Source organism: Maylandia zebra, linkage group LG8 (assembly GCF_041146795.1).
Source record: "Maylandia zebra isolate NMK-2024a linkage group LG8, Mzebra_GT3a, whole genome shotgun sequence".
NCBI lineage: Eukaryota > Metazoa > Chordata > Actinopteri > Cichliformes > Cichlidae > Maylandia > Maylandia zebra.
This window is the reverse complement of record NC_135174.1, coordinates 26,870,845-26,897,220: the sequence shown is the minus strand read 5'-3', so window position 1 is coordinate 26,897,220 and position 26,376 is coordinate 26,870,845. Positions and strand designations below refer to the sequence as shown.

Below are 26,376 nucleotides of genomic sequence, written 5' to 3'. Positions count from 1 at the left end.
TACAGTTTAGCAAGTGTGAGTGCGAGCAGTCAGCCAAGATGGCAAGAATCGCAGTTACTAACATACCTGCTGTACATATAGCAAGATTGCAAACAGTTGACCTTAGCTTATGTTATTGACAAGATACAGTGGCTTGCAAAAGTATTCAGCCCCCTTGAACTTTTCCACATTTTGTCACATTACAGCTACAAACATGAATCTATTTTATTGGAATTCCACGTGAAAGACCAACACAAAGTGGTGCACACGTGAGAAGTGGAATGAAAATCATACATGATTCCAAACATTTTTTACAAATAAATAACTGCAAAGTGGGGTGTGTGTAATTATTCAGCCCCCTGAGTCAATACTTTGTAGAACCAGCTTTTGCTGCAATTCCAGCTGCCGGTCTCTGCAAAGATCTACAGCTCAGGTGGGGGAATCTGTCCATAGGACAACTATGTTGGCCTTTATGGAAGAGTGGCAAGAAGAAAGCCATTGTTAACAGAAAACCATAAGAAAGAAAACCATAAGAAGTCCCGTTTGCAGTTTGCCACAAGCCATGTGGGGGACACAGCAAACATGTGGAAGAAGCTGCTCTGGTCAGATGAGACCAAAATGGAACTTTTTGTCCTCAATGCAAAACGCTATGTGTGGCGGAAAACTAACACTGCACATCACTCTGAACACACCATCCCCACTGTCAAATATGGTGGTGGCAGCATCATGCTCTGGGGGGCAGGGACAGGGAAGCTGGTCAGAGTTGATGGGAGGATGGATGGAGCCAAATACAGGGCAATCTTGGAAGAAAACCTCTTGGAGTCTGCAAAAGACTTGAGACTGGGGCGGAGGTTCACCTTCCAGCAGGACAACGACCCTAAACATAAAGCCAGGGCAACAATGGGACGGTTTAAAACAAAACATATCCATGTGTTAGAACGGCCCAGTCAAAGTCCAGATCTAAATCCAATCCAGAATCTGTGGCAAGATCTGAAAACTGCTGTTCACAAATGCTGTGCATCTAATCTGACTGAGCTGGAGCTGTTTTGCAAAGAAGAATGGGCAAAGATTTCAGTCTGTAGATGTGCGAAGCTGGTAGAGACAAACCCTAAAAGACTGGCAGCTGGAATTGCAGCAAAAGGTGGTTCAATAAAGTATTGACTCAGGGGGCTGAATAATTACGCACACCCCACTTTGCAGTTATTTATTTGTAAAAAATGTTTGGAATCATGTATGATTTCCGTTCCACTTCTCACGTGTGCACCACTTTGTGTTGGTCTTTCACGTGGAATTCCAATAAAATAGATTCATGTTTGTAGCTGTAATGTGACAAAATGTGGAAAAGTTCAAGGGGGCCGAATACTTTTGCAAGCCACTGTATACCTGTGCAACAGATATTTACCTGAAACCTGCTAAATACAATATAATCTTATATTCTGGTAATTTAAAAAAACATATGACAGAAAATATAAGCTTATGAAAACTTAACTTACGACCACATGATCACATGATTTATGATTTGACTGTGATTTTAAGGGGGATTTGGAAGGTCAATCAAGAATAACAGAGAAGCACATCTGCTTTTTGCTATTAGCCAGGTGTGGGTCAGTTTCATTTCTTATTTTGTTAAATATAAAGCAACATTAATTAAGATTAATTAAAATTTTCACCTTTATTTAAGCAGGAAACAGCAACTCTTGATGTTAAAAATAACCCTCTTTTGCAAGAGTGTATCAGCTGAGATAAACAGCAAAGTACAACTTAAACTTATACTCCATGACACCCATCACACTCATGTCAGGCCAAGCAGGCATTATTGTTCGGGCAGAACATTTGCAGCCCCCAGATCGCTTAAAATCAACTAAATTAATTCATTTAGTTGATTTTGCAGCTGATTTCACGAGGAGGGAACCCTTGTTCCACTTTCATTACAGGCTTTAGACAGAAGAGCGAAGACAACAGCTTCCAGTGAGCAGCATTGTGCAGAAAAAGAATGTGGGGTAATTTGATTAGAAATGCTGCTGTCACATAGTTTGTGCTGCAGAATAGCATCACAGCTCAGCAGACAGTGGAGTTAAGCAGCATTTTCATGGTAAATTGTGCATGCAATCATTTTCTCTTTCTGATATTTGGTTTCGGAAACTGAACAAAAATCCACTACTGGACAGGTTCTGTATATTTAACTGGCTCTGCTGAGCTTATTTATCTGTCATATACATACTTCTGTTATGGCTCATATTCAAATTAAACACGACCAAAGCTTCCACTGAGGTCTGCGTGTGTGCAAGTAGTCCATGTGAGGCAAAAGCTCGGGCTTCAGACTGCTACAAACACTTAGCTTTGCACAGTTTATTGGATCTCAGAAGCCCCACCCCACCTGCTGTTCTTCTGTTTGTGAGGGGCAGCCAATCAGGAGACAGTTGGCTTAAAAGGATATGAGTGAAAACAGCTTGTCGGGTCCAAAAATAAAAATATATCGCTGGAAATGAGCTGAATAGATCTCTTGTAATCTTACGGATATTTGTCAACCCCCCCTGGTAAATCAAGAAAAACAAGACAATGTTTTCAAGCTCGTAACGTCCGGGATAAACGAATGTTCCTTTTGCCAACACCTGCCACACTCAGCCTCACATTCGACAGCAAAGACACACTGATCGGTACAAATCTCTCACAGTTTTTACTCCAAAAATAACTTTGAAATGTAGCGCTGCTGAGGGAAAAGGGGTAGAGAAAGATGAAGTGGGAAAAAAGAAAGGCAGAGTGTAAAGAAGAGACAGCTGCTTAGGTCAGAGGAGGCATGTGGCTGAGGAAGCGCTCCCCCTCTCCCTGAGCTGTCTGGACTCTCCGTGAGGGACAGAAGGAGAGATTTAGACAGGATGTGAAATATTGAGTGAGAGAAGGAGAGGGGGAGACTGACAGCAGGCAGGAGAAACGGTGAGGAGGGGATAAGGTAACTAAAAATACCACATTTGTTTAGATGTTTACACAGTTTGGTTTGCTTTCGGTAAGCAGGCGTTCCCTTCTTCGTAAAGTCACCTGACAAGACCCGCCATCACTGGAGTAATTCAAGGTTGATGGTTTTCTCAAGTTGCTCCCAACCATATACAGCAAAAAGAATGGATAATAGTCAGAAGGAGGTCTGCAAAGAGAAAATATAGAAGCTTTTACCTCCTCCTGCAGCAGGCTGTTGTTTTGATGCAGGGTGCTTGCTTTCTGCAGGCAAAGGTTAGCTCTGCTCCCCCGGAGCTCCTACCATTCCTCTTCCTCCTGATCGAGCTGCAGGCGCCCGAGGGACACCACTCACATCTCAGCTCACCAAAATGTCCACCCTGATGTCAAAAGACAGATGCTGGTCATGAGAGAGGAACAGTCTTTTTTTATTTGTGTCCATCTTTGTTCATGCTTGGTATAAGAAGAGAAACAACCACAGCAAAAGTAAGAGTTTTATTGTAAAATTTTAAATTTAACAGAGAGCATGAGGTAGAGAAGGGCAGGAGGACACAGCGCATTAAGTATTTAAAACAACAAACACAACCGTTTCATCCAATATTTTCTTACCTGTCTTTCTGGCGACGAATGCAAGCTGTCTAACAAACCTGTCCATCAGAACCTAAGTTTGTATACCTGACTGTTGCGATGTGAAGCACGGTGGTGCTAATCTGTTGTGCCAGATGCTCCAGTCTTCTCAAACTCAGTAATAATCTAAAACACAAATAGATTAGGGCTGTGACCACTGCCTAAAAAATCTAGTCCTAGGGTACGTTCAACCCAGCAAATCAGCCATCCATTCATGCATTCATCCATTGATTATCTTTGGTTTATGTGAAGTCACAGTGGCAGCACACTAAGCAGATATTCCAGTCGTCCTTCTGCCCAGCAGCACTTCCAGTTCTCAGGGCCTCCTTCCAGTTGAGCGTCCAGGAGATTTTTGAACCAGCTCATCTGTATCCCTCTGAATCACTGAGCTCCTTATCCTAACTGTGAGCTCAGCCATTCTTTACAGGAAGCTCATTTTTCCTGTTTATTTACAATCTGGGCAGCATGGCGTCTGACCTACACAACAAGAAAATCCTGGGTTCGAATCCACCATGGATTCGTCCAGGAGTTTGTCTGGAGTCTGTGCAAGTTTTCATGTTCTCTCCATGTTTGGGTGGGTTCTCTCCGAGTACTCTGGCTTTCTCCCGTAATCCAAAGACATGCAGATAGTGGGGTTAGGTTAACTGGTGATTTTAAATTCTCATAGGTGTCTATCTGGGTGCAAGTGATTGTCTGTCTGTCTTTGTTGACTCTGCGACAGGAAAGCAACCAGTCCAGGTCATACCACCTCTCACCGTATGGGAGCTATAATAAGCCCCGCCCCCCACGACCCTCAATTGGATAAGCAGAAGAAAACAGATGGATATTTGCACATCGTCTAATGTTACCGAACCAATGGCAGCTCTTTTTTTTTTAATCAGGTGCAATTCTTGGGTTTACTTTCTATGCTGGCAAGCATTTGTCTCCATACCAGAGATTTTGCACCCATTTGTCGGGGTTTCTGTAATCCCCATGAATGGGGATCATCCCAATCTGACTCCACATCCCTCTTCCCAGGCATGGGACCCACTCTCTCACCCATTCTGCTTCCATATCTTGACTATTGTACAGTCTTTTGTAAAACCTCACTCCAACAGTGGACGCCCTCAATCCCAACTGTTTTGGCTGCTTAGTTACCTGAATCAGGCTGCAATCACCACAATAAATCTAGCAGATCGGGCCGTATGTAAGCCAGATGACAACCTGTAAAAAGGTAATTACTGACCCAGTATTCTGCCTGCTAGCCCGCTCTGTGCCCTTGACTGAGTAAGGCCAGGGATGGATTTAGGTTGAATGATAAAGAGGCAAAAAAAATACTCACATTGAAGTTCGGTTGCATGAAAACTGTCTTACTGTAAATTGTAACATATGGTTATATTTGTGCTTAGTTTCCTTATGCTAATGTCGGTGTCATCTTCCCCTTTGTTTCCCTGTTCCCTGTTTGAAGTGCGTACTTCAGTTGACAAATCTGTCTTTAGGAAGCGCTTAATTAATTTGTCTTTTAAGCAAAGGTTTTAGTCAGATCCTCAGTTTTCTGTGTCACCTCCTTTTTCTTTTCTACTTTCACTTGGCCTAAAAACAGTACGGTTTATGTTTGTCTTTTTTAGGCCTTCGGAGATCACTTGTAGTTGTCACTTGCCTCCTGATGTGGCACTTTTGGGGTTACTGCAAAGGTTATGTTTGGTTGCTTTAAATATTTTATGTTAGCTGAGGTTAGTTTTCCTGAAAGCAGGGACGTTTGGCAGTTAACTGTGACAATGACTTCGAAATGCTGAACCAGCATCAGGAATAACATTACGACCACTGACAGGTGAAGTGAGGAACACTGGATCCAAGGAAGGTATAGCAGTGAACGAGTGTTGCAGGTGCATAAATGTTAAAAATGAGCCCATTTAGCTCATTGGTAGGTGGTTGCTAGGCAACACGATGATGGCTTAATATCTGATATATATATATATAAGAACGTACCTGATTTGCAGGGATTGTTTATACATTCACTGACCTCATTATTGGAACTTTGGCCATGATAAAGTTTGAGTAACTCTTATTATTTATATATCAGAGAAAGTCTGTTCTGTGGGGTTCTTGATGTTCATGGATAGACATAAAAGAAGTATTTCTATCCATCCATCAGTTTCCTGCTATTTTGCTAACCGGTCTAAGCTGATGCTCTTCTGGGACACTGAAGCCAAGACATAATCTTCCGAGGCATACCGTCGGCATACCCTGGGTCTCCTCCATTTAGGACAGGGGTGGGGGAACTCCAGGCCTCAAGGGCCGGTGTTCTGCAGGTTTTAGATGTGTCCTTGATCCAACACAGCTGATTTAAATGGCTAAATGACCTCCTCAACATGTCTTGAAGCCCTCCAGAGGCCTGGTAATGAACTAATCATTTGATTCAGGTGTTCTCACCTAGGGTTATATCTAAAACCTGCAGCACACCGGCCCTTGAGGCCGAGAGTTCCCCCCACTCCTGATCTAGGACCGGCACCTTATCTGGGAGGCATGCAGGAGGCGTCACGTTCAGATGTTGAACCATCTCCATTGGCTGTTTTTGAAGAGGAAAGGTAGCACTACTACTACTTGAGTGCCCAGCTCCTCAGTATCAATGAATCACAAGCTTAACATGGTGGAGGGCGTACACAAGTGTTCCCAGGATTCAAGGGAACACTTGTGAACAAGGATTCAAGAAGCCTGGTGCATACCAAGACACCGGGAGCCAGGCTCGTTGGAGCGCATGGTGGCCGAGCCTTAACTGATTTTCCTGTGGGCGCAGCACCTGTAGGAGGAGCTGAGGAGGTCTGGTGCTTTGTGGATTGAGCAGCTTTCAAAGGCAGAGGTCGTGATGCTCGAATCCCCTGTTATTAATGCTGATTTCAAGGACGCGGAGCCAAATAATTATTTTTCTTAAAAATCCTGAACTCCTCACTGTTTTGTGCACCTGTTCCTCTTTTCTCTCACCTTACCACCACTGCATACTAATTGCCAGACCAAACATATTTTTAAAAAGGTGTCTTTGTGTATGACCTCGCCTGCTAGCGTGTACGCATGGAAGAGGCAGTAGGAAGACTGTGATTTGCTGGTGATGACTGAGAGAAGGAGGGAGGGAGGTACGCATTGATGAAGCAAGAGCGAGGGAGAGGCAGAGAGAGAGAGAGAGAGCACTGTCCCTATCAGTGTCTTTTTCGCTCTGCGATTCAGGCAGCCAGCCTTCCTCTCCTCCTCCTCCTCCACCTCCTCCAGCGGCAGTGGCAGCAGCGGCAGCAGCAGCGGGGAGAAGGGAAGAAGGAAAGCATTGGATGAAAAGGACTAAAATTGGGACTCAACAAAGAAAGATAAGGAAGGCATGAAAGACATCAGCAGCAGGAGAGCTGCGTTTTTTTCCACTCAGACACCCACACCCGCCGAATGTGCGGTGGGAAGAGGCTAAAACCAGCGCGAAGAGAGTGTGAAAGAAAATACTGACTGAGAGAAGTGGATCGCAGACGGCAGAGTTGGAGGGGAGGGGGGGATGAAGGAGTAAAGGATGACAGCGGACCTCTACTCATGGACAGAGCAGGAGGAAGAAGTGAGAGAAAACCTGAGAGTCGGCACTGTGACTGTTGAACCGACGGTATCCATTTTACAGCGGGAGCAACAGGACCGTGCCGTCTTCTCCCCGCTGCGTTTCTGCCCCTCGATTCTGAATTCTGAATTTTATTCTGTTTGTATCGCTTCTCCGGACTTGTGACGAAATCGAGGGCTCTCTTTGGAATCCCTGCTCTGAAGTCCGAGGGCGGCCGTCCCCCCCTCTCCCTCCCTCGCATCCCTCTCTGTCTCCCTCTGTTGTAGTGTGTTTGCGTTCCCGTGAGCAGAAAGAGCTCCTCGTGTGTTTTCTACCTCCACATTTTCCACATTTTGCGCCCATCTGTTTCACGCTGGCTGTCCGTTCTCACCTCTGCCATCTGTGAGAGTGTCAGCTTTGGTTTCTTTTGTGTGTGTGGTTTTTTTTGTTTTGTTTTTTGAGTGCATGTTTAAGGATTCATGCCTGTAACCTGCTGCCACTGTCTTGTTTGCTGCAGAGAGAGGCACTTTATGTCCTTGGTGCAGCTTTCCCTTCAATCTTTAAAAGACAATCCAGGTAAAAGTTGTGACTGCTTCTCACCTGCATCAGGGAGCCTGGTTTCCTCCTCACAGGATATATAATACATGGCTGTCTTATCAATAATTCAGCATCAGGTGGGCCTGGCGAGTGTTGATCAAGACATCCAGGGATGAGACCGTTGGGGCTTGATGCCTGCTGAGAGCACGGTCTGCCGATGCTGTTGACTCACTTGACAGCAGCTTGATGATGTGTTGCCTCCCTCCGCGGCCTCTGCTGATCGCCGGCTGCTATCTGTAATAGCTGAATTCGCTCCCAGCTGTCTGTTGGCACTCGCGGCGTCTACTGGACTCCATCCAGCACCTCATTTCACACTCGGATCAACTTTTTTACTCTTTTTATTTTTTAAGAAGCGTGGTTTCTGCAAGACTTAAAAATAAGAATTGAATCATCTGGGTTGGTTTCTACTGATCTTCAGACACTTCTGTGTAATCCGTCACCATGATTGGTGTCAACAGCTTGCACTCGGCGGGGCGCCTGCGCTCACGCTCTCTTTGCACCGTGCGATACGGCAGGGACTTCCGGATGATGGACCCGTTCCGGTATCCCAGAACCCCGCGCTCGCGTTCACTCAAACCCCTGGTATTCCCAGACCTGTTGGGCAAAGCTCAGGACGGACAGAACCACCCACAGGCCAGGAAGAGGAGGAAGGTACTTAAAACCATGCTGTTCATTTAAAATGATGTATTCTGCAGCACAAAAGAGATGAATCATTTTTCCATTTCATGCTCATGTCACAAGTGCTCAGTGCCATTCAAAGCCACACATCTGTTTACAGCCTAAACCTGCACTGTACAGCAAATATCGGTAATAACTTTATTTGTCTTTCAAACATAGCAGATTTGAGAAAACACATTAAGGATGTGAACATAGAGTACATGCACACACATGTTTAAGCAGAAGAAATGGTCTGAAAGTGGGAGTCGTTACAGTTAACCTATAAAATACATTTTAAGCAGTTGTTTGAAATCTGATTAATTCTGCAGCTGCAAAAGCTCGATTTAAAGTAAGAAAGTGAAACATTTAAAGGGCCCCAATCAGCTGTTAGAGAGGTCGCTGGAATAAGGTCTCAGCAGGTATATTATATAAACAAGAGCTTGGCTATGTAGGGCTTCGTATGTAATTATACTTGATGGTCCAAGACCTCAATCCTAACCGTCAGTTCAGACAATTCGAATATATAACTTTTGTTCTATTAAACTGTTCTCAGAAAGAAATTATTTACTCTATCTGGGGTTAATAACAATCTAAAATGAAGTCTAATTTTCTCAGAAAGTCGATGACAGGAAGCTCAATCAGGGCCGATAGACGAACACTGGCTAGTTTATAGCAGCCTTGCTGATTATACATTTCGAGCACAGCAGCTTATTTAACTGTACCCAGATTGTTTGGAACTCACAGAAATCCTGAACTTTTGATGACAGTTTTGCACCTTGATGTCCAAAATTGGGCACGTGGGTACCCAGGAATGTATGTCTTTATTTATTATTTCAAGTATTTTTTCTGTTTTTCTCATGATATATGAGCTGGATGAAAAAATCCAGTTTATGAAAGCTGATAAAAGCCTAGCTAATTGTATATCTGACGGGGTAAAACTTCGCTATAGCCTCTAAGATACTCCCATTGCACCCTTGACTGGCGTACTTACTTGTACCCTTGTGGTTTGTACCTTAATGGATGGATTAAAGGATGGACTGCATTTGGCCCAGGGATTCCTATTATTTTTTTTAGATATATTTTTGTTCTTATTCATTCATAAACTTTTAGTTGCATACGACTTTTTTTAGTCGTACAGACAGCTCAAACTGTACTAGAAGTTATCCAAATAGATATCAAGGATTTTATGCCTATTTCTATACGTCGCCTCCTGATATTACACCTTTAAATCTAAAGCAAAGTGTTCAAATATGTACTTGAAATGGTAAGAAATATGTGTGTGTCCTTTTTTTGCCCTGAGAAGGTCTGGCAATTACCTACAGAGTGTGTATATTTATGCAGATTGCACCTGTAGGGACAGAAACGGCCTTTTATTGTACCCCTATATCTGAGAGAGCGTGTGTTTACTGTTTGATTTACCACCTGTGCTGCTTGTATACATGTGGAGTGCAGAGCGGTTGATGAAGGCGGCTGGATTTCTGCCAGACCCGACAGCACGTATAGCATGGCTCAGTACAGGGCGCCGCTTAACGCCATCACTCAAGGCTAATGGCTCTCATCTGTTGCCACTTGGTGACGTTGATGGAGCAAGTAGGTGAAGGTGACGAGCATCCATCTTTGTCTGAGTAAGCCTTCAGACTCAATGACTCTCAACACCGTCGATCCCTCAGGATTTACAATCAGGGGAAATACAAATAAAACATATTCTTCAGAAATAACTCACCAAATAGACTCAGCTGTGACACAGTTTCTGCACATGCAGCATGCAAATCAGAGCTATGCTGAAGTGGAGGCAAATGTAGAATATTACGCATACTTGAAGCTCCAGGCTATTTTTGAAATTTCTTCAGATTTACTCACTAAAAGTTCCACAAGCGTGACCCTAAATGAGAAATCTTGGGATATTATAATGAAAAATACTTTCAAATCTCCTTTTCACCATATTACACTTATTCAGAACCAAATGAGAGGGTAGATAACAGCCTTATATGTTACTGAATAAGATTTAAAAGCTCATCAGAAGTGAAATATTGATATGAAATACCTCTGATCCAGATCTTTGAGAAAAACAGAATCATTTTACTTTTTAATAAGAAAGTCCAAACCTGGCTCTATTACTGGCTAAGGACAAAACCAACAAAACTCTTTGTTGAGTGATTGAAACCTCTAATTTTTAGTATTTTGTAACCTTGGGAATGACACATGCATGTCCTTTTGTTGTCAGCATTTTGAATCTTTTGAAAACAAGCAGTTTTCCTCAGTTGTACACGTAAACTTCTGCAGTCACATCACTGCACTTTTACTGCTTACAAATTCACTGTTAATATTTGATGTTGGTCGGATTTTTGCTACCGTAGCAGTTTGTCTCCTACTCGGGCATCCCAGGAAGATCTTCCCTGTCTGTCGTGATTATTAAAATGCATGAGCGCAGTTAAGTTTGAAACATAACTCGAGAGTTTTACAGCAGCAGGAGCAAAACAGACCTAAATCTGTAACGGTCTCCTCTGGGTGGTCATCAATATTCATGGCACTCTGGAAGTATTTGTGATTAGGCCCAGTTTCAAAGCTGCGAATGAATCTGATTAGATCACTGAATCAAACACCATCATTAAGTCGGTTTAGGTTGAAAGTCTAAAACGTGAGTGACAACCAGCGGCTTAATATGTGTAATGAAACTGGTTTTAGTTTGAGGTTTCTTAAGAAGACGCGTGGTATTGATCCACGAGGAATTCAGAGATGAACTGCCCGTAAGTGTCCTCTCCATCACCTCAGCCGGCACATCTGTCTTTCAGCTGCACTCACTGCCTTAAACTCTACAGCCCGATGGCCTCCTGCTGCCTCCTCTGACCCCGCTCCTCTGCAGCAGCCCGGCTGTGAAACTAAGCTGCTATGTGTCACATTCAGCTGGCCGAGGCCGATGTCATTGAGGTGTGTGGGGAGCTGAAGGAGAAGTGTCTAATGGTCCTGACTGTCACTACAGATTTTGAGGAAACTAAAGCCAAATGTGCCGACTCTCAGATCAGAGAAGCAGCAGCTGACCGCATCCCTCATTAAAACCCATCTTTGCCTCTGTTTTTTGTTTTCATCTTGTGCTGATCATGATGATAATATAAGTAAAAGACTGTGTTTGCTGTGAGAGGAAGTAATGACCTAAAAATGATAACTGGTGCAAAGGATGTGGAGAATCAGCAAGCAAACGGATACAAAACACTTCTCTGGATTTTTTTTCTCTACAATTTTTGCTTTGATTTATCACATTTATCAGGAAGGAAAAGGACCTAAATCCAGGAAATGTAAAATCCTAAACCCAAAAATGTAATCAGGAAGAAACAGAAGTTTTCAGGTAAACAGTTAGCAGGGGCGTCAAAGGTCTGACAAATTTGAGAAAACCTAGAAGCCTTTTTTGAGTAACACCAAGCTTTAATAACATTTCTCTATTTTAACGCATACTCGCATACATTCACTAGATACCTAAAATGGATTAAATAAGACATGTTAAAATTCCTGCCCTTATTTTAGGAGCCCATTAAAATAAGAAAGTAAGCTAATGAAAGTCTTCCTGAAGGAACTATGAATAAAGACTGGGGAAGAAAATGGGAAGAGCTACACAGTTTGTGTATTTACACTGACTAATTGAAAAAAGGAGCGACAATAAAAGATAAAAGCAGAGACGGGAAGTAAAACTGATAACAGGGTAGAGGGAGCAGAATGAAAAATAAACATAACCACATTTCAAACCCATGACACATCCCCAGTGCAAATCAGAGGTGTGAGTCCCTGCTAGGGTACTGTTTGTCTGTGATTTTAGCTCATTGTTAGATGGTTGCTAGGCACCTTCATTATGGATAATGATGTATCATGATGAACACTTAGTGGATATAAATTAGTTAAATTGATGCCATGCTTATATAAGGTGTTACAGGTGCATAAATCCTACAAATGAGTCATTTTGGCCCATTGATAGTTGGTTACTTGATGTGATGTCATTACAGTTAAAATACCTGTGCTCAACTCCTGTTTGTCTAGAAAGAGTTTGCGTGTCACTTATTATGTGAGTAAATAAAATTATTTAGTCAAGAATTTTGTTTTTTACAACAATAAAAAAATAAGAACAATTGTAACCAGTAAACATTTGAAATATGTGCTTATAATTTATTTGGGTTTATTGGATTTTATTTGTTCGCATTGCCTATGCTCCTCTTTCCCAACAAGTTTCATTATGTTGAGTTTGGTACAAACTCTTTCCAATAAAAAGAGAAATTCCACTCATCACATTACAAATACTGAAGGCCTGGTTAGTTGCGGTGATCTAATGTCTTTGTTATGCTTTTTGCTCCCAGACTGTAACTTAAATTTCCTCCATGTGGGTCGATGCATATGTCTAAATTATTTATTGGCTGATTGATTTGCCCGTCCATTCATTGAAAGGCCTGGGTGCTTGGCGAATAATGGCTTTGTTACTGATGCAGTGGTGATGGTGGCTGACTGATTGGATGATCGATGGATTGTGTGGCTAAGAAAATGAGTAAAGCTCATGCAAAGGGAAGTTTGAGCAGCATGAAAAGGGATGCCATTTCTCTGACCACAGTTTATTGAATAAAGCCAGCTTGCTTACTGCGCAGTTTTCACAGAAAACCACCACAAACCTGCCTATGTGTTTTACTCGCGCGCTGCATTATCTGATCAATTGTCCACCTGTACACTGCTAATATTTTTCCTAAATGTGATTTTCTTGTTTCCTCTACAGGCTCTCTACAACTCAATCAAGAACCAGAAGCTGCAGTGGACATTGTAAGTCTTTTTAAATTGACCTAATGTAAATATTATTATCTTAAGCTGTTTTTAATTCATTATGGTTTCCCATCTGTGGAGGACCAAATGTACCCAATTTTTAAAAAATAAAGAAATATATAAATTGGTTAATAAATCATTCAGTATTTCAGTATATTTGGAATTGATATGATTAAATTTACTGATGTGCAATTTTTTTATAATTACCTATTTATTTATTGGTTGCCTCAAATGGGGAGCTAAGCTGTCGGTGATGTCTTCTGTGCAGATGTAAATGCATGAAAGAATAATAAAATAATAAATAATATAAAAAAATAATCATTTTTTAAAAACAAATGACCTTATTATTAACTTTATTATTGTGTTGATAAATTGAATAAATTGAACATTAGTTTATTTATTTAAACTATTTTAAAGATATCCTTTTAGCTTATATTTTTAATACAAAAATATAAATCAATATAAATCAATAATAATATTATCATGTATAATTTGTTTTGTTTATTGTTTCTGATACATGTAATGGCCTGTCATTTTTTTAGTAAGTCATTTATCTTTGAGCTAAATACTAATGAATAAATAAAGTAGAGTCTTATTTTTAACTCACATCTTCATTTCTTTTCTTATTTTGTTTACAAATAATCATTTATGTAGTTGTTTATTTTTTTCATATTGGCAGCTTTAGGCCCCCATACTGGGCCTCCATACAAGGCCTCAAAACAAAAAAGAAACAAAGGAAATTCATAGATAAATCAATTTGGAGAAAATAATGGAAAGACAGAAAATAATTACGTTTAGAAAGTTACAAAAATATTTGTATTAATAAAATTGAAATGATAAAAACAAATGTGGAAAAAATCTAATTTAAAACACAAAATTAATATGAATTTATTCCATGTTTTTAAAATGAATTAACAACTTCTTTTGTTTTTTATTTTTATTCTTTATTTATTGGCTTTTCCAATTTCGATTTTGGTAGTTTGAGTCTTCCATACATTCTGTGCTTTTTATTCTCACACACAGACTGGAGGGCAGGAAACAATACGGGATATTGATCAGCTTGTTTGCATCCTCAGTGATGACGCTAGTGTTGTTTGGCATGTGAAGGAAACATTAGTGTGTCAAGGGTTGCTATTCTGGATCACAGCTCCACGGCGCCTCAGAGATGCCAATTAAGTCGCCAGCTTTCCAAGCTTTGTTGCCATAGTTACGGCACCATGGATACGACTCCATAGCTACCACGATGCTCTTTCCTCCCTGCATTCTCTCGGCAGCAAACACACACAGTGACAGGCAGATAAAATGCACACATTAGTGTATGTATAGGCAGAAATCACATGTATGCTTGTGAACATGTTGCATTTTGGATGCATGAAAAGCAAAAGAAAAAAAATTCAAAAGAGAACGAGAACAAGGCAGCTCCATTTCAACGTCTCTTTACCTGCATCCTGTACAAAGGTGCGACCACAGCCTCCCACTACCTTTCCAAAAATAGCAGCTGCAGCGCTCCCGAAGCAGCCGAACAAAAGTGGTCAGAGGAGCAGATTGCGGAGGAGATCCGCAGAGAGGCAGGCAATCCAGTTCAAACATCTCCGCTGACATATAGACAGCTATTTAAACACTGCCACCGCACAGGAGGCCTCGCTGGGATAGAAGAGATGTCATTTTTAGACACGTAAACACCACAGAGCGAAGGAGAATCCACCTCCAAACAAAACCGGTTACAGATGAAGAGATTCAGCCCACAGAAGTCTGTTGTTCATTTTTAATGCTTTAGCCGGCAGAGATCTTTGCAATGGAATCTGCTTTGGAACTCTGACACTTATGGACAAGATTCATCCGCCTTAATATTCAGGAATCTTTCTCGGAGCCTGGCTCATTGATTGGTAACCTTCAAACTGCGGTTAAACTTAAAATTAACCAAATTTTTATTTATTTTACAGCTCTGAATCCATGTCATTGTAAGCTGGTGTGTCTGCATTGCTCTGCGGTCACAAATGCAACTGAGTTGTTCATGTTGAACTTGGGTCTAATAGATATTTAACAACTCTTCCTCAAAGGCAGGAAGAGGAGAAGCCTTCACAACAGACCGAGATTGTCAGCGCTATAAAAATGAAGAAAAAGCCACATGTCTGCACAGGAATACTAGCTGTCGCATTAGCATAATCAGCAAGCTGGATAGAATCACATTTACTTTCACTGAGCATTACCCTCATTCTAATCAGTATACTCTGTTTACATCACATATTAGGGCCAAACAGATGTGTTGCAGATGTTAAGGTCCGTGTGGCTGTGTGCTTATTTACATTTCTGGGAACTCAAGCATTATACTTAAGGTGAGCTGAAGTCGCTGCAGTCTTGTCCTAAATGATAAAAGTGTCGCTGCTCAAAAATAAAAGAAAAATTGCCTCTTTAACCCTTGAATGCAAACAGAAGAAAGCGAAGCAAGAAACTTAATATTCATGGATCTTTTCTAAATGTTTGCAGCAATCTCCCTCTGCACCATCTGTGAATCTCTGTGCTCCTGCACAGACCTATCAATACATACAGAAGTTTACATCCACTCATAATGGACATGAATGCTGTTGCTAAGGGACATTTAGCCACATGTTACTGGGCCTCCACGTATATATTTGAGCCTGTGTAGATTAGACAAAATCAAAAATGAATTCAAACTCATGCACCCAGTTCTTGTTTTTTTAAACTCTGCCATACAAGCACTCCAAGAAATCATTAAAAGCCCAAAACTACCATGACATTCATAATCATGGACTTGTGACCACAACTGCATAAGACGGGCATGAAATGACCTTTTCATATAAACATGGTCAGCATTTTTTAAACCAGGTGTGACAAGGAGCAACATCAAAAGCATGTTTTACTCGCTAATTCTTAAAAATAGTGACTAATATCATAAACTCATCAGGAAAGTGTTTCCTGAGGTCACTGATTGACAAAGCTGAGAGCCCCCTGCTGGCCATTAGAAAGAATGCAGGCTTAAAGCACACCATCACTAGCTTCACAATCAGACCATCTTTTGTGGAGAGTTTGTCGCTGGACCCGCAACAACACAAATAAAAATAACATAAATAACATCAAAGTTTCCCAACCTGCCATCCCTGGAAAGATTTGGAATTTCTGTTAACACATTTTTAGGATAAAACTAGCTCATGAGCCATGGGTGTGTCCGAATTAGGATTATATCCGATTATCTCTGTGCTTTTGATAAATGGACTGGTTCTTATATAGTGCTTTTCTACCTGTAAATATGCCTCATTTATATAAACACATTTCCCATTCTTTTTCTACCTAAGTGCTTTCTAACATTCACTCTCGGATGGATGCATCAGAGAGCAACTTGGGTTTAGTATCTTGCCCAAGGATACTTTGGCACGCAGACCGGAGCAGCCAGGTATCGAACCACCAACCTTCCGATAAGCAGATGACCTCCTGAGCTACAGTGACACCTTTTAAAGCTGCTTACTGAGCTCACAGCGTAATGATCGAGCCCTGGGGGCAGAACCTTGTTCCTGTTTGTTCTTATACAGGCTGGTTTGTGTGTTTGCAGTTCTTTTCTATATTTAGCTTGTTCCAGTATCGATTTACTAATTTACTCCCTTATTTTAAAATAAAACCCTTCTCTGCGCGTGATATTCACACTCTAAAACAAACCACTCGCTGCGATTATGTGAAATCTAGTGTCCCATCACAGGTGTGTGTTTGTGCTCTATTCTGTTTTTCTTTTCTTTTGCAATGGATGTTATTTCACACCCCCGCAGAGAGAGACGTGCACATGGCCACTCTCAGCGGTGCAGTTGGATGCACCCACATGTTCTTCACTCGCTCGCTCACAGATACAACACAGACGTATACACATGGTTCCTCATTCAGTAGCGGGGGTGGATAGAGAGCAGAGGGAGAGGCGGTGGGCATTGTGCTGTGAAAGGGAGACGCAACAAGTCGGAGATATGGGGGGAAGTGGATCCCTGGATAGAAAAGAATGGCAGGATAGTAGGATATAATGAGCCGGGGGAATGAAGCATGCTGTACATGAAGTGAGGCAGGGAGATGAGACCTTCCTGTTCTATTATTCCTTTTATTCTGTTAATCTCAGCTTTCCTATGTCCTCGCTGGCTCTAATCATCGTGTCTTATTATTGTCTGCAGCCGTCACCGCTCACCTGCATACACCTGATGCTGTGATACTGAATGAAATATGTCTGTAATTCCAGGCGTCTTGTTTACTCTAACAGTTTAGGCTCAGAACCTGAGAAAGCCTTTGTCTCCTCCCGCTTTTTCCTTTTATACACTTAAAAAAAAGCTTCTCTTGCATGAAAGTGAAGACTTTTTGGTAGTGGAATAAAACTTTTTAAAGGCCTTGAATTTGAATTGGGGAGTATAATACACTTTTATTAATGCAAAAAGTCGTTTTATCTCCAACTCATTTCATGTATTTGTCCCATCTGGAGTGGGGAATACCTACCACTTAATTTTTTTTATTTAAAAAAAATGTAAACAAGCTGTAAATGCAGACATCCACACACCGGGGGCGCTGCAGGAAGGACTGCATGTGTCTGTCAATGTCTGTCTGTCAAAGTAGAAAAGAATGAAGAGGCTACAAAAACTCATTTATGGTCAGTCCCATCTTTTCAAAATAAGACTTTGTCTGAGGGTATTGCACAGGTAATTTAAAGCCTGTGTGAATGAGGAAATGCTTTGCCGCCTATAAGAGTGTTTTTTATGAATTATTGTCCTTTTTCACTTGACTGTGTTTGGAGTGTTTTGGTACAGTGACTCATAGTCAGTGAAACACAGCAGATCTCTTTCCTTTTCCTTCCTTCCCTTTCTAATTTCATGTCTTCCCTTTACCTCTGACTCCTCCTCCTTTTAGACTTTTTTCCCTTTGTTATAGTTTTTTTTATTTATTTTCCTTTCTTCAGTTTTCCTGTTCCGTTTCTTGTCATCTCTTCATCTCTGCCTTTTGTTCTTTCCCTTTGTTTTTGTTTCTGTCTTCATTCATTCATCTTTCATGTTGCCCTTCTTTTGTCCTTCCTTTGCTGACCTCTGTTGTATTTTCCTTCTTAAATACAGTACTGCTGTATTTCCTTTTTTTCTTACCCTCTCTGTTCCTCACCTCCTCTCCTGGACTTCTTTTTCCTTCACTGTTATTACTATATTTGCTTTGTTTCCTTAAATTTTCCATTCTTCGCCAGAATTCCTCTTCTTGTCATCTTTTTACCTTCTGTTGTGTTTCTTTCCTTTCATCTCTGCCCTCAGCCCTATCCTTTGTCTCCCGTTTTCCCTTTCATCTTTTCCTCTCCTCTCTTCTTTCTCACCTTCTTTCTCACTCATGTTAAATGTTCTGCCATCTGAGAACGATCAGCTTTGTCTTTTCTCCCCCCTCCGTCTCTGTCACTCCTCTATCTTTCTCCTCCACTCATCCACCCCCCTCCACCTCTCTCTCTCCATCTTTCCACTTTGTCTCTGTGTGGAGACGGATTCAGGCAGGCCAGCAGTTACCAGGCAACAGGCTACATGCTCATTGGCTCCGTCTCTGCTTCTCTTTCTCTCTCCGGCTCCTGCATGGGGTTAACTGCTGTTATGTACTGTTGGTTACTCATAGCGTGGTCTCGGGGGGTTCGGCACACAGCCATTTTCTATTTTCAGGCTGAACTTTTGCATGGGTGCCGCCTGGTGAGGTAACAAGTGGAATTGCCATATTACCTTGCTGGGTGGATGCAGAGAGGCTCACTGCTGCAGCCTAAAGCATCTATCATCTCTTTAATGTGACAAATCCACTTAAAACACCAAAAGATGCATGCAGTGCATTGTCAAGGATTATTTAGAAGAGAATGGGATTATCGCTGCTGTAGCAACATGCATTGTTGGGTTTGTTTACAAACTGAATATTTAGAAAATAGTAATTGTCTGTCATGAACAACGATAAACAAAAAAAACAACAACAACAAAAGTGAATATGACCATAAAAAGTTAGTTTTTTTCATACTGGCAAAAAATATTCTAACCTGTCAAATGAGGAATTAAAAATAGGAAAATTCAAAATAAATTGTATTAGAATTAGAAACAAATGACACACAAGACGAGAGGCAAACTGTAGGAATTCTGTTCAAAATAAAATAAAATGTGTATATAAAAATATTTTTAAAAAGAAAATAAAATTATTGTTTTGTTCAAAAAAGGGTTGAATTACATTTTTTAAGTATTTTATTTGGATAACTTCTAGCCCTTTTTGAATAAATTTTTTTTTTTAAATATAGGAAAGACGATACAGACTATATACTATTTGTTTAACTGGAACATAAGTAAATACAAACATAAATACAGTATGTTTAAAAGAAAAGAGGTATACATGAAAAAAGTAGATTAGAAAATAAAATGAAACAGAAAAATGTCTTAAAGCAGTAAAAGAAAACCAAATAACACATTTTAAAAAAGGTTGGTGGGTAGTAAACAGACCTGATCTTTTTGGGTGAAGAGTTCAGTTGTTAATCAGACTGAGACTCTTTTTTTTCTGGGAAGTTCAGCGCTCAGAAACACATTTCACACGAGGGTAGTTAGAAAGAAATGAAGCTGCAGTCGACGACTCAGCAGCTTCTCAGGTTTCTCATTTACAGAGATGGCTCCTCAAGGCCTGTTCCTAATGAGCGATGTGCACCCTGCACCAAAACTTCAAATCCACCAAAAACACTCCGAGCCCATAAACTCATTTTAATAAAGGGTGGAGTAAGCCTGGTGTATGATACAACACTCTGAGACAACACAGTGCTTCCAGTTTTACAATAAATTTGGTCTACATTTGAGGTGTTTCTAAAGGTTTGGATGAAAATTATTATTAAATAATAATAATTATTAAAACTTCATTAAAGTAACATGAGCAGTTAAATGAAAAGACGGGTTATTTATATGGAAAATGGTTCCAATTTAAATGTGTGCTTGAGATATTATAAGCTGTCCATTTGGGAATGACGGCCATGGGAAAATATTCTGCATAAAAGTGCCGCTAGAAAAGTCGTTGTTACTGATGTAACCCCAGTTCTATGAGTATGTGTATACCCCAATGGGCTTCAGTGAGTTCTGTAGGGCAGCAAGAGGCAAGAGACCCTTTGCTTTCATCCTTGGCAATAATAAACATATAGTAATGTGGACTAGAGAAATATGGACCAAACCTCTAACTGAAAACGATCAAAGTAGTAACAGCAATAGGAGGTCAAACAACAGAATCAATGTCTGACAAACGAGGCTGGTAGCACCAAAACCTGCAGCTCAGGCTGGTTCCTGTAGGAAGTCTCTATAGACTCCAGTGTTAAAGGGCCCAAATTTACAGCAGAAATAAATATGTTTACAAGCCTGGCATTTGTTATAATTGTCATATTTTATTGGAACTTTAATAGGATTTTGTACTTTGTATTATTACAACCGTAACGGACAAGACCGGGGGACGGAAAAAGGGCAAAGTGAGGGGCGGCGGCATGGTGCAGACGACCCACAGCTGCCGTCAGCACAGCCCCTCAATGTTTAATTCATCGAATAATCTGAAACTCTTTAGAAAGAGTTTATTAATGTCATTTTCTCAGAGAAAGTGGTTTGTGAATCCTGAAGAAAAAGTAACACATCATCCAAATATAGATTTATTATTACTTATCTACGTTCTTGCATTTTATGCTAACAGTGAAGCAGAGCCTGGTGCCCCTTTGAAGACAGAAGCTGGAGGATGTTCTGCATCTAGAGACAATATTGTAGTTTCAGTGTTTTTACTACATGAATAGTCTATCAGATTAAGTAATCTAGGTGTACTTGTTGATAAGTGCCTACCTTTTATGAAACCGGTTTGGTCAGGATGTATTATGAGGGGGGTTATGTCTCTAATCTCTTTGAGAGTGCTGTCCAGACTCTTTTAAGGTCAACGTTAATAAAGGGTTTGGGCGACAGCTGGTGGGAAATACAGGGTCTTTGCCTGGTTTTAGCAGGAGACTAGTGTTGGCAGAATTCATATTTGGTGGTAGTCCGCCATGTTCCTTGATTTCCTGCGATGTTCTTCAGAATACTGCTGCCAGAATTGTCCAGAATAGACCTCTGCTAGAAATCCATCTGCACCTGGAGCCTTATTATTGGGCATACTTTTCAGGGCTTCCTGGAGTTCACCTGATGTCAGCAGTGAATCCAATGCTAGCGTTTGATCTGATGATTTCAGAAGCGTTATGTTGTCGACCAGACAAGGAATGAATGAAAACACACAGACTAAATACACACAGGAGGTGATCAGGGGAAGTGGAAACACACGGGGAAGCAGACTGACTGGAATGAACATAATGACGCCACAGGGGAAGTGAAACTAAGCACAATGAACATGGGACAACCAGCCTCTTCAAAATAAAACAGGAAACATAACGAGATGCAGACATGGCATCGCGAACCTGATGACACATGAAAGGTGAGGGAGACTTAAACACGGGGAATCTAATAAACAATGATCTATAACAGGGCAACCCAGGCAAAATAAAACAAGCTTAAGATAACTAAGACTTAAACATAAACAATGAATATCAAAATATAAGAAAGCTCAAAGCACTGGGTTAAACGACCCAGGACCGTGACACATATACTGTTTTCCCAGACCCAGTTTAAGTTTTTATTCAATCTTTCTTTAGTTTTAACTGGTTAGCTAGAAATTTCATTTAAGTCTAGTGTTGCTTTACATATTTTGCGACAACACGTATGCTTCTTCTAAGGATTTGATGATTTCTTTTCATTCCTGAATATATTTGTTTTCTCTTTTCTTTTTTATGATGTGAATGAAATTATTTTACCTCTCATCACAGCTTCCCCTGCTTCCCAGAGAACAGATGCTCATGATCCAGGCAGTCTAAATATAAAGCCCACTCTTTTTAAAAATATTTAATAAAACCTTCATCTTTAAATCTCTAGTTTTTACTTGGTGACCTCTTTATTTATTTGAATTAAAAAAAAACACAGGAGCATGATCTCTGCTATAGGGTTTATCTCAGTGCCTGAAGTGTCACTCAGCAGTGAGCTGCTGACTAGGAAATAATCAAGACGAGAGTAGAAAGTATATTCCTTACGGTGAAGGATGAAGGAAACACCATGCATCTCAAAGTCCGAAATCGCACACGTACTGTTTAATTATATTTGTGGATTGCCAACAGAGCTGTTCCTGCATTTCTTCATTTAGTCCAAAATTGAGGTCGGCCCTGAGAACAAATGAGCAACCTTGGTATTCAGAGAGTGCACTAAAAAAAGCGTGGAAGAACGAGGGGTCATGAACATTTGGGCCATATACACTGACAGAACAAAACTTTTTGCTACCTATAAATGATGTAACTATTAGAAATCTACCCTGTGATTGTAAAATTAGCATTTTTATGTATTAAAATTGCTCCTCCCCTTTGCCTGGGGTTATAGCAGGCTGAGAGCACATCTGTAGCTGTGACAGGTCTATGAGTCTCTTGTAATAAAATAATATCTGCCTGAGGTCACATGGAGCCAGCACCATGCACATTCCATGTGATAAACCTTAGTGTGCCCATAGTTGTGTGTGTGTGTGTGTAGCTAATGTTGAGCGCTGTGTGTGAATGAGAAAAAACACACTTCCATTGGGTGTAAGAAAGTGTGTGGTGAGAGTTTCCATTAAAGTGCAAATACATAGATCCGAGTGGTGCTTGGTGTTGTGTGATCACGTGTGCACATTAACTTATATGAGCGATATTATTATATGTGCACACCTGTGTGTGTGTGTGTGTGTGTGTGAGTCCTTTATGTCTGTGTGCACTGTGAGGCTGTAGTGCGTATCTGCGTGATCGTGCAGATGAAATAATGATTGTGTAATGACAGAAGGTGCAGAAGCAGTAAAAAAGAAAGAAAACTAATTGGAAAGGGGTTGTGGGTGAGAGGGAGTGCAAAGATAACAAACAGCCCACGATCTTAGAGGAAAGTTGTGTGTGACTTAGTAGGAAAACAGCTGATCTGTGCAGCGAGAGGAGGAAGAAAAACATGCAAAGGGACACAAGGGAGGGATGAAAGAGAAAACCCAACATATCTAACAGTTTTATAGCAGTTATCTAACAAGAAATATGGCTGCTGTGTGGCAGAGATCAGTCCAAAAAGTCTGTATTCTCATTTTAATGAGTGCATATGTGTAGTTTTTTTGGTCTGTGACAAAAATACCAGATATTTCTTCCCTCTTTGTTTTACAGTTCATGGATGCAATTTGAAAAGCAAGCTAATTAGCTCCAACTTCAGCTTGGCAGCAGGTAAAATGCTGATGCTGAGACTTGAAGTTGCTGACATCAGTGAGTGACACCACTAGGGTCATCTTTTAAATACAGTTTGAAAAAGAAGAAGAAGAATGATACAATTGGAATTTTATTTTTAGTAACAGAAAAATTGTTCTCAGACTTGTATAGCAAGGAAACTTCAGTTTCTTAACGTAATTATTTGTTAAATATTTTGCACTAACATTTATTTTTAACTGATTGAAAAGAAATCTGTTATTTAAGGGTGTTTTCAGCCAAACAATAGGGTGATATGAATAATACTAAACAGCAAAAACTGAATGAAAATCTTTTTTTTTTAAGAACAAAGATGCAGTCTTCCAGAGATTAAGTGTAAAAAAATCTTTGATGCTCAATCTTGAATTTGAATGACTTTGCAGCTTGATGAGATTTTTACATTTTAAAAACAGAATAAGGGTTTATGCTTTCTTAGCTTTTTGAGGAGCCTTTAAAGCCTCAGCGTTTTGTAGCATCCTCTGTGTGATGTGTCGGCATCTCTGAGAGCAGCTGTCCCTCTGGGTAAAGATGCCCCTGTTTTTCACCTCAAAGCAGGAGCAAGATAGATGGTGTCACTCTTTTCCTGTGGTATTTTTTGATCAAGGAGAGTGGACTTCTGTTCTGAGGAGAACAGGAGCACAGCGAGAACGCGAGAGGAAAACACACAATTAAAGCTTTGAAGAAAACTTTGTTCGCTCTGGTTTCCCCCAGCGAGATGATGCTTTGTAAATGTCTTGAAGAGCAGAAGCTGTGCCAAGACACCAGCAGCGGACAGCGATATTACTCATGTGTACGTGTGTGAAATCTCCGGACCTCATGTCCTGTGCTGAGTGTGAGGCAAATGGACAGGATGCATGATGATGTGTTTATTCGCGATGCTAATGAGACATGACACATAAGTGTTGATCACCATGGAGTCTGAACTGTTTTTTTTTCTCCTCATAGGGATGAGGAAGAGCTGCGGAAGTCGTTTTCAGAGCTCGGGGACAGCCTGTGTGACTCCAACTCCTCCAGATCGATGAAGAGGGTAGGCAGCAGCGGGAAGCCCCTGTCGGATGAGTTGCAGCCCACCGGAATGCTGCTGTACAAGAACGGATTCCTGGTTCGCAAAGTCCACGCCGACTCAGACGGAAAGAGAAGTACGAGTTACAAAGTTCAGATTTAGACAATGCTTTGAAACATTTGGCTGCTGCCCAGAGCATCATAAGTGAAACTGTAGGTCATGTCATGTAGAGCACATCCTGTGTGGAGTGTTTGTACTCCAAAGCGAGATGGTTTTTCTTCAACGGCACAGACTAACACATGCTGAGGATTTGGGATTTTAATGCTTTAATTCCAAGAAAAACAACCAGCATTAAATGTCACATTAATCACTCAAATGTCTTTAAAATAAGCTTTATTATTCAACAACATTTAGGCTGGTATTTGAATTTAAAACAATGAATTGATCTGAGGAAATACAGAAAGCAAAGACCTCCGTTATTCGCTTCATTAATGAGTCACAATCAGATGAAATCATTTGCACATATTATGAATATATATACATAAAAAGTAACCAATATTGACCTCCGTTTAAGTGCGATTTCCCCCCAAAGCATGTACTTTGCTGCTAGTCGTTGGTGCTGGTGCCTTGATGCACCAGGTTCCACATTAGATAGGTTTTCACTCCAAAACCAGTTGGTTAGGTTTAGGCTCTCCCTGTAGGGAAGAGTGTGAACATGAGAATTAGGGTGTGCGTTGTCCAGTGCAAGCGTCCTCCACCTGGACAGACACTAGTCTTTTTGTACCTTACTGAGTTGAATGAGCCTGCTGCTGAAAACACTCAGTTTGATGACAATTTACTGCATACATTAAAACATCTAAGCTTTCTCAAAAAGTAGAGTCTGCTACATTTTCAGTGCAGGGATCTGGCAGAGCTTAGTGGCAGATTTTTGGAGGCATATCTCTTTAATATAGGCTACGTTTCAGGAGGAGGTTGTTATTACTGCACCACTCGAAAACAGTGGAGTTCACCAGTTTCCAGTCTCCTCACCCCTGTTGACACACCCCACAGAGTCTGAGGATTTCTGCGGGTGATGCAGATGTCTGTCAGATCACAGTTGTCAGTGATCCAGCAGGTCATGGCTGTGTCCACCTGCATCCCTATCAACTTCTCTGAATTGTGTTGAAGGCACCTGATATTGGTTAGGTCTAGGCACTAAAACATGTCAACATATCAGCAGTTTGCACCTTTGCCTCGGCAGGAGGCTTTTATGTTTACCTGGGTTTTCTCCTGGATCTCTGCTTACTCCCACCATTTAATAATATGCTAGCGTAATGCCACCTATTTCAACACTGAGCACTCGGTCAGTCACTTTCTGGTTAAATAAAGGTTAAAAATATTTAAAACTAGATAAATAGGTCAAATCAAATATGGGTGGGCCCTCAAAACACAAATCAAATCCATATGAGATGAGATAGGACTGGGGCCTCTCACTACAGTGAAAAACACCAAAAATACAATATAATATATAAATTATACACCAGATTTAGTTGAGGGAAATCACAGATTAGTGATTAGAGTGCATTACTTTCAGCTAAGTGTGGGTAATGTGGGGTGGCTGGAGCTGTGGTTCAATCCCAGGCTGCTCCAGTCTGCGTGCCAAGTATCCTTTGGCACGCAGACTGGATAATAACCCTTGATGGATGCTCTCCGATGCATCCATCAGAGTGTCAATGTGTGTGAATGTTAGATAGAAATCACCAAGTAAGAAAAGGCATGGAAAAACGGGCTTGCATGAATGGGTGTGAATGAGGCGTGTTGCATGAAGCACTTTGTAGCACGCAGTCATAAAGATGTTTATGAGAGTGGCACAAACAAGATTTTCAAATATGTCAGTAATAGACCAGATGAATGTGAGACTGATAACTGTGATGTTCTGGCAGG

At 40.9% G+C, this 26,376-nt stretch overlaps 1 protein-coding gene across 5 annotated transcripts in view; it reads left to right on the top strand.

The window, feature by feature from the left end:
* LOC101486561 (PH and SEC7 domain-containing protein 1) overlaps positions 1-26,376 on the top strand; it is a 99,895-nt gene that overhangs the window by 61,425 nt on the left and 12,094 nt on the right. For 4 of the 5 annotated variants that reach the window (XM_004565889.3, XM_004565890.4, XM_076887717.1 and 1 more), the window contains 2 exons: positions 13,101-13,144; positions 24,396-24,589. In XM_004565889.3, coding sequence (XP_004565946.3) covers positions 13,101-13,144; positions 24,396-24,589 — 238 coding nt within the window. Of the gene's footprint in view, positions 1-6,744; positions 8,348-13,100; positions 13,145-24,395; positions 24,590-26,376 lie in introns of those variants that run through there. The other variant, XM_076887718.1, reaches the window with a different exon arrangement.